This window comes from Micropterus dolomieu, linkage group LG07 (assembly GCF_021292245.1).
Source record: "Micropterus dolomieu isolate WLL.071019.BEF.003 ecotype Adirondacks linkage group LG07, ASM2129224v1, whole genome shotgun sequence".
NCBI classification, from domain to species: Eukaryota; Metazoa; Chordata; class Actinopteri; order Centrarchiformes; family Centrarchidae; genus Micropterus; species Micropterus dolomieu.
This window is the reverse complement of record NC_060156.1, coordinates 21,566,454-21,575,287: the sequence shown is the minus strand read 5'-3', so window position 1 is coordinate 21,575,287 and position 8,834 is coordinate 21,566,454. Positions and strand designations below refer to the sequence as shown.

Below are 8,834 nucleotides of genomic sequence, written 5' to 3'. Positions count from 1 at the left end.
GGGTATCTCGTTCCCATAGTGTCGTAACCGATGCAGTTCGAGTTCCCTCGAAGGGGAACGTCTCGGGTTACGTATGTAACCCTGGTTCCCCGAGAAGGGGAACGAGAGACTGCGTCGGTCCGCCGCACCTCTCTCCCCGCCTGAAGCGCCTGCTTCATAGTTTAAGCTAATGATGAGTGTGTACAGGTGTGCTTTATACTCCTCCGGTTATTCCGTCACACCTTACCGTTCTAGCAACAGGCCAATAGGATTGGAGTGATTTCATTCACGTTCAGACCTGCTTCGCCTAGAGGCGTTCCCATAGTGTCGTAACCGACGCAGTCTCTCGTTCCCCTTCTCGGGGAACCAGGGTTACATACGTAACCCGAGACGTTCATTGAACAACAGCCACCCACAAAAGACAGGCTGTGAGGACTGTGACATGTCACTGAATGCTCCAGAAAAAGCTAGTGGAAACAAATTAAATTCCACTCACCTCTATTGTGTTTGGCTGAAGACAGAAATCTCAGTGACTGAGATCTGAAAACCTGGGCACATAAACATAAAACTATCTGCAGGGCAAGCAGCTAAGTAGGCCAAACATGTGTTTTTTTTGGTAATATGTATGAAATTATATTAAAATAAATATATTGATCAGTAGTATGATGTTTCCTGCTCATTTCCCCTTTGATGTTTACCTTTAAGCCAGCACTTTGCTATAATTAATGTGCTTTTTCTTTCTACATTTAGTACCTCCCAACTTACATTTATCGCACAGGTCAGTAATCGAAATAGAGAGTGTTCTCGGGTAACTTTAGTTCAATATACTTACTGAGGGAATAGAATTTCTATAATACAACCAATGCATTTTAATGTTCAGAAAGCTTAAGGACACTCAACAACAATAACAGAGGAGAGTGAAGGTATCGGATGACTAACTACAGTTTGGATTCAGGTTGAGAATGTTTAAGAGTATTTTAGTTTCAGCAGCTGGCAAATGTTCAAGAAGATAAATTTCTTCACCACCAAAGAAATCCACACAGGTTGTTACATGTTATGTTTTCTCTGTCAGAAAGACAACTTGTTACAACACATTATTATACAGAAATATTTCCTCACAGTTTACTAGCTCTCTGTTTTGTGTGTGCTTGGCTCTGACCAGACCAAAAATCTTGTTTTCCCCTGGCTCTGTAAAGAAAGTGGTGTGGACCTTGCCACACAACATTGTTCCTCAGGGGGGCAGTGGGAGTTCTATACACCGGCACATTCTCCAGGCGCTCTGAAGAAGGAGAGATGGCCGAGAGACAGCAAAAGAGGAAAATGTCTGAAAAGAATAAACAGAGAAGAAAGTTATATAACCAGGCAAGGATGAAGGCATTTTAATGCTGGAGAAACCTCAGAGATTTTGGTGTCTAAAATAATAAATCATTTTGTCTTATGTCATCACTCTTATACTGTGCTATTTATTCTATTATCTTAAATGTATTGTTTTTTAATTGTGCTATAAATATGGACACTCACTGGCCACCAGGTACACCTTGCTAGTACCTGGACCCCCTTTTGCCTTCAGAAATGCCTTAATTCTTCGTGGCATACCTTCAACAGGATGTTGGAAACATTTCTCCGAGATTTTGTCCATATTAACATGATAGTATTCCACAGTTGCTGCAGATTTGTCGGCTGCACATCCATGATGCGAATCTCCCATTCCACCACATCCCAAAGGTGCTCTATTGGATTGAGATCTGGTGACTGTGGAGGCCGTTCGAGGACAGTGAACTCATTGTCATGTTCAAGAAACCAGTTTGAGATGATTTTAGCTTTGTGACATGGTGCATGATCCTGCTGGAAGAAGACATCAGAAGATGGGTACACGGTGGCCATGAAGGGATGGACATGGTCAGCAACAATACTCGGGTAGGCCGTCGTGTTTGAACAATGCTTAATTGGTTCTAAGGGGCTCAAAGTGTGCCAAGAAAATATCCCCCACACCATTACACCACCACCAGCAGCCTGAACGTTGATACAAGGCATGATGGATCCATGCTTTCATGTTGTTCACCAAATTCCACCATCTGAATGTTGCAGCTGAAATCGAGACTCATCAGACCAGGCAACGTGTGTTCAGTCTTCTATGGTACAATTTTGGTGAGCCTGAGTGAACTGTAGACTCAGTTTCCTGTTCTTAGCTGACAGGAGTGTCGCCCGGTGTGGTCTTCTGCTGCTGTAACCCATCTGTTCAGTGTTCAACGTGCTGTGCGTTCAGAGATGGTATTCTGCATACCTTGGTTGTAATGACATCAACAACTCATTTTCATCCCCACAGCTGCCGCTCACTGGATATTTTCTCTTTTTCAGACCATTCTCTGTAAACCCTGGAGATGGTTGTGTGAAAATCTTTCTGAAATACTCACACCAGCCTGTCTGGCACAAACAACCATGCCACATTCAAAGTCACTTAAATCCCCTTTCTTCCCCCTTCTGATGCTCGGTTTGAACTTCAGCAAGTTGTGTTGACCACGTCTACATGCCAAAGTGCATTGTTGCTGCCATGTGATTGGCTGATTAGCTTGGGTTGGGTTATAAAGCAATTGAACAGGTGTACCTAATTAAGTGGCGTGTGAGTGTACATTTATTAATATAGCCTACAAATACTTTAATTTTGTATCATATTCCATAATTATCACATTATAATAGAATACATTTATTATGCATCTCTTATATATCGCTATCTATATCGGTTTCTACTTTCTTCCCACCTTCCACTTAATTTCCCTCCCGCAATCACTAAGGTTGTTTTTTCACTCAAGATCTCAAGCGAAAATCTAAGCAATGTACCATCAGAATTTGTTTTTTATCACTTAATTATGGTCAGTTGTAACTCATGGTGTTTATGTAAGTTGTCTACACATGACAGACTTTCAACCAAAACCACTAGGAAGGGAGACACTGAGGTCACTTGCTCTATTTGGGGGGGTAGAGTAGTGTGTTCGTGTGTGTGTGTTTTGGGGTAATGTTACTTAAATGGTATAATTAGGTTGCACTTTTAATATTTTGCTCTACACCTGTATATGGGAGATGTACCTTACAACACAGCTCAACAACTGGTTTGGCTTGTGACTCCCTAACACAAAGCAGTGTCACTTGAGACACTTCATCACATGTGGTCCTTGAATGTGAATAGTTCAACCAAAGAGTGATTTAATCATTTCTGTGGGGCTGTAGAATTTCTGTACTTATATAATACAAAACCCTGGCTGTGGGATCTGCTGCCTTACAACATAAAGCAATCCAGTGAAGTGATGCAATGTTTGTAAATATCATTTCCACTGCTCTGTACATCAAGCAAATCAAAAGGCAGGTGCTGTTTCTTCTTGTCAGGTCAGGTCAACGAAAATAGAATATGCATCAGACAATGTAGGTATTCAACGTGCCACCAGATGGTAGCTGTATGTTTTACCATGCTGCCTTGATTTGTCTGTGTTGATAAGGGTGAACAAAAACAACCAAGGAAACAAACAAGATAAAAAGGAAGACAGACAGTATCCAGGATATCCTGCTATACCCTGAGGAGACCTCAGTGTCAACAATGACAACAGATGGGAGTGGATTTGCTTTTAAAGCCAACATGGGTACTTCAAATGTTCTGACTTTAGCGCTTCTATATGGCAGTTAAAGCATGCTGCAAAGTTCGGGATAGTATCACAAAAATGTAGTGTGATTAGAACAACTGTTAAATAATCAAATATTCTACACACAGTGGCACAATAATAATATATAAATAAATAAATGCAAAGCACAAAAAAAAAAAAAAACTATTAAAATCTTTATTTTTCTACAAAGACATTACTCTCAGACTGCAAATGATGCTCTGATGACATCACTCTGTTTAAGGCTAAACACACTGACTTTTCAAATTCAAAAGACTTCTTCATCTCAGTCTCTCGCTGTATCAGTCAACTGGGAAGCCAAAGAAATGCTGGAACTTAAAACAGCAGCTTTCTGTGCGCTGAGGCAGCTCAGCAGTGACATGGCGCTTGTGACAAAACAAGAAGGCCTGCATTATTACTGGCCGAGGCAAATAACAAAAAGGCACATGAAGTTCTGTAAAGACTCACACTGAGGTGCAGTATCAAAGCATCTGGCTTGTTATGCAATACAGTTCATACTAACTTGTACTTCCACTTGCTTGGCTATTAAAATATATCTAAAATATATTAAGCAATTCACCGTTGGTCGAGTATATTTTGAAATATAAATAATTAGATTCAAGTATTGCAGGTTTAAAGCTACAAAGCATGACCCCAACTGAGTCAACCGAGTACTAGTGGACTAGTTTGCCAGACATCGGACCCACTTATATAATGAAATCACAATAAGCAAGGTTTTGAAGACATCTTAATTCTTAAAGCTGCAAAAATCAATATTTTTATAGTAACAATGAATAAAATGGTTCGGTGCAATGCAAAATGAGTCTCTTGTGGTTATGAAACTACTACCCCAACGTTTCCCATAAGCTCTACAGAGCATTTCAGAAGAGATAATGCACCGATGTTTTCAGCTTGTTCCCTGGCCCGCAAAATGGCCCAAAAATGTATTTTATTTAACGCAGCTACAAAATTGTTTTTGTTGTCCTGCAGCTGGGTTTCAGTAATCCAAAGCAACAGGCTCCCCATGTAACTTTACAATAACTCTACAAAAGACTGTATTATCAGTGTGGCTCATCCTGAAGAAAAAAAATAAAATAAATAATTTCGGTTATGACAGATTAATGTCTTCAATCAGAGAATAATGCAACGCAGCTGAGAAAAATGAACTAAAGATATTAACCGACATCTGACCTAAGGCACAACAAAACTTCCTAATATTGCTAAGCTGAAATGCAGAAACTCCTGTGGTGGTTTAAGATGGCCGATTGGTGGGCAGAAACATCCGTCTACACGACATAAATGCCACTGTCATTCTGCCTCCGATATGCTTGGTCAGTTTAACCACACGTGTGCATCCGGTGAGATGAAACATTACAGATACCTTTGTCATAATTTACTGCTTCTCTTACACCAGCCACATGACGTCTCTCTGAGCTAAAGCATCTCTTTAACATACAGTCCTCACACAAAAAAATAAAGATCATGAGGCGAGAAATGTGACATAAAATTTGAAGCTTCCTAGCAGAATTGCAGATATGTAGAGAAGACTGTCACACATAATGGGATCAAGACAGTGACAGGTCTGTTTCTTTACTCCTTGATGAAAATCCTCCTGAGGTCCACAAGCAGGCAGACATCCTCATGTTGTTCAGTCATCACTTTCACTGCCTGATTCGCTCAGCTGGAGGTCATTCTCTGCAACACAAGTAGATAGAAGAAGAGTTTGCTTGTATACATGTATCAATAAACACAACTATACCTTTTCGTGCTTATTTCTTCAGTATTTTGTTGTATAATTTTACTGGGTACTCTTATCATTTTAGTATGTTCTTTCACACTTTGTAACTTTAGAAGGAACAAGCAGTCATTCAGTTAGGGAGTGTGATCTCTTTTCACAGACCGTTTCTGATTCCTGTGGTGCATCTTCCACTTTAGACAAGTGTATGATACACTGTTATAGTAATACAGTGCAACATAGTAGCAACAGGGGGAAAAAAACTAAATTTTGCTTTTAAGCATTTGACTACAGAGTTTCATTCGTGAACTCCTGTGATTTATACTGACATATCCCTCTGAACCAAGGCATCACTATCGTCCTTAATTTGATGAAGAAAATGATCATGAAACATTAATGTGACATATTTGAAGTATGTTAATGCAGAAGCAAACAAACTTCAAATTTAATGTCATATTAACCTCTATTTTAATATTTTAAGCATGTTCTGAAAAGTGTTGTTACTGCAAAATGCTTGGTGTGATGAAGATTAAATGAGTGCCTGTTTGCGTAAGAGTGAAATTGAGTTGCTTCTGCTTTCATTTGTTTGCTGACACTGTCAAACTCCTAGCTCACTGAATTTGGAGCAACTGGTCAGCATTCACGATTGACGATAATTAATTTCGCAACGATAACAGCAGCCATCTCTGCGCAACACTTGGTGGTTTGCACCTTCCTTTCAAACGTATTAAATACATATGCATGAAATTGCTTTTAGGCTTGTTAGAGCACATTGTGTGTAGTAAATAAATGTATTTGCTGGTTACCCTCCCATTACTTTGCACAATAAAATTGAAACGGCCCAAATTGCATATTCATTAAGGCAAAAGTAGGAAATGAACAACAGGTGCACTTTTGAAGACATCATTCTCCGTGCACACCGTAAGTAGATCAGCTTACAAGTTAATTTGCTGGTGATAAAGTTTGCACAAGTTTTTAATTACGCAAACCTTTAGTAAATCTGGCCCTCAGACGGGTCTGAGAGGGCTACTCACTGAGTGTGTTCATGAGTCCTCCTCCACCCTCCTGGTGGCGGCTGTTGGTGTTGGCGCTGGTGTTGATGATAGGCATGCTGGGGTTGGCTGGGGCAGAGGGTGGCGCAGAAGTCCGTTCATCTTCTGAGTCACTGCTGCTGGAGCTGTCGTCACTGCTAGAGGATGAGGAGCTGTTCGAATCTGAGGAGCTGTCGCCACTGCTAAGCTGATCCATGACCCGCGCCTCTGCCATCAACTCTGTACACAGTAGCAAACAAAGATAAACACGTGTGACAAGTATCCCAATTTATGGAAACCAAGCAGTCAAATGCCAATCACTGACCCAAGCAGAGTAACGGTTTCCCCTAGATGAGAATGTACTTAAAATTATGAAATGCTCATAAAAGTCACTACAGTTGAAGATATTCTGCCTTAAGCCATGTCACCTCTCTCGATGTCGTCCATGGGGGATGCTGGGGGTGTCTTCTCTTTGGGGGGAGAACTCTTGGAGCTGGCTGAGGTCTTGCTACTGCTGCTATTGTTACTCTTCATCTGCTGGCTCAGGCGACTGGTTTGTTGCTCTATGCGAGAATGGATCTTACTGCTGCCCTCAGCCCTGGAAATACACATGTACAATACAAGCAAAGACATGCAGAATGTTTCTATTAAGATGTTGCACAAGTTTAAAATTAAATTTTGGAAATATTGGTAAAATAAAATGTGAACCAGCGCATGAGAGGTTGTGACAAATGCACATTGCCTGTTTTATTTTAGATATGTAGACTCTCCTTTATATACAGTCTATGTTTCTCTTTCTCAGTCAAGCTTAAAAACAATTTAACTATAAAGTGCCTTTAATATTAACGTCTGGCATTTTTACTCAGGTTTTTTATGCTTAATATGCACATTTAAAAATGTGGATGGAAACAAATAAATAACAAATGGTAAAATGTGTTGAAGAAAGAGAAGAAAAGGTAGTAACATCATTTGTATGCAATTTCTTAACCCACCTGGTTTTTTTCACAGCTATATTGCTGTTGAGTTTTTCCAGTCTGTACTCTCCTGTGTCATGGTTCACAATGAGGATGCATTCTTTCATGTACGGCCTCTTGGATCCCTTGAAGACTGTTACTGGAGCACTTGAACCCTAAAAAACAAACAAAAAAACACATGAAAACAGGCAGGATTATGGCCAGGATTTTTGGAAATGCTGGAGACATTTGTGTCCTTTCCACCAGAGAGTTTTGACCAGACACCAAAAATAAAGTCTCACATTATATTACTCGTATTTTGTAAAAACATTCGTTGATCATATAATCTGTACATTTTATTGCTCACAGTAAAAGGTCACACACATACACACTGACCTCTAAATTAGGTAAAGTAATAGTGACTTGCTCTCCTTTGCCCACTTCAAGATCCCCTTCACATGTTGTATCAATGGAGGCTGGTTTGAAGTCATCTGTGACAAAAAAAACAAACATGAAAAAGGAGTATTTGTACATATTATACACTTTTACATAAATATTATCTGCTCAACATTAACTTCAGTTGCATTTTCTTATTTGTAGATATTATCAGAGACATTTTAGAGGACTTTGATATTATCCAAACACAACGACAGTTGGTCCCTCACTGCTGCAGTTGCCTACCGGTGCCACCAGATGGAGGAAGTGTACAGATTGACGCAATGCTAACATTAGCTAACGTTTTGACAAAATAGACATCAATTGTTTGTAATATAGGTTAACGAGCTTATGAAGACAACAAACATGGAGAACTGTCAGCTTAATAAACCGTGTCAACATCAGACAGATACAAAAGGAGTGACGAGGCTGCTAAATTGGCTAAACGTCAAACGGTTCCCTTCGGATTTTTAGCAAAAAAGCTAACTAGCATGCTACTGTTAGCTACTGTAAAGCATAGCGATTCGAAATCCCACTTACATCGCACCGTATGGTAGGCACTTTTAGGGTGTTTCTCAAAAGTCTCTCCCAATTTCAGGACATGTTCTTGATTGTCAAAGTTGGAATACGCTGTTCCATTCATTCTGAGAGTTTCATGAGCTGTAAACTTTCTGCTTCCTTTTTACCCGATAACCATGTATGGCAAAGCGCTGGCCACCTCATTGGTACCGTTAAGACCCGCCTCCTCTTTGTTATGATTGGTCAAGTGGACCGTTCTGTTGTCTGATTGATTCAACGTCGGTCAATCAGGATTTCGTAATGACAGGGCAGCTTCAGGGCAAATATCACATGGTTTCTTGACTATTATGATCAGCATTTTATGACCTGCGCAGTTTGATGCATTGTGCTACACAACCTGTTTATATTATTAATCTGATCCAAAGTTTTTGTATACCGGTAGTTACATCTTCTAAAAAAAAAAAAACTGGAATAAAATTACTATTCACATAGCATGGATTGTTGCACAGTGGTATCATTGTTAGACTCAATC

At 39.9% G+C, this 8,834-nt stretch overlaps 1 protein-coding gene and 1 long non-coding RNA gene across 2 annotated transcripts in view; one reads left to right on the top strand and one right to left on the bottom strand.

Annotated features, from left to right (window-relative positions):
* LOC123974343 overlaps window positions 1-1,425 on the top strand; it is a 5,855-nt gene extending 4,430 nt beyond the window's left edge. Inside the window, exon 2 of the long non-coding RNA XR_006825828.1 lies at window positions 1,176-1,425. This is a non-coding gene — a long non-coding RNA (uncharacterized LOC123974343). The remainder of the gene's footprint in view (window positions 1-1,175) is intronic.
* Window positions 1,426-3,792: 2,367 nt separating this feature from the next.
* On the bottom strand, window positions 3,793-8,519 carry eaf2 (ELL associated factor 2). Its single transcript, XM_046053840.1, has 6 exons — window positions 8,324-8,519; window positions 7,745-7,839; window positions 7,388-7,524; window positions 6,824-6,993; window positions 6,399-6,635; window positions 3,793-5,324 (listed from the first exon to the last, which is right to left on the bottom strand). The coding sequence occupies exons 1-6, from the start codon at window positions 8,424-8,426 to the stop codon at window positions 5,278-5,280; spliced, it is 789 nt and encodes a 262-aa protein (XP_045909796.1). The 5' UTR covers window positions 8,427-8,519; the 3' UTR covers window positions 3,793-5,277.
* Between the last annotated feature and the right edge of the window lie 315 nt (window positions 8,520-8,834).

Coding starts and splice junctions, on each gene's coding strand:
- eaf2 (XM_046053840.1), bottom strand. CDS start 8,426: ATGAATGGAACAGCGTATTCCAACTTTGACAATCAAGAACATGTCCTG. Junction 7,525..7,744: donor TTACTTTACCTAATTTAGAG/GTCAGTGTGTAT, acceptor TTTGTTTTTTAG/GGTTCAAGTGCTCCAGTAAC. Junction 6,636..6,823: donor CATGGACGACATCGAGAGAG/GTGACATGGCTT, acceptor TACTGTGTACAG/AGTTGATGGCAGAGGCGCGG.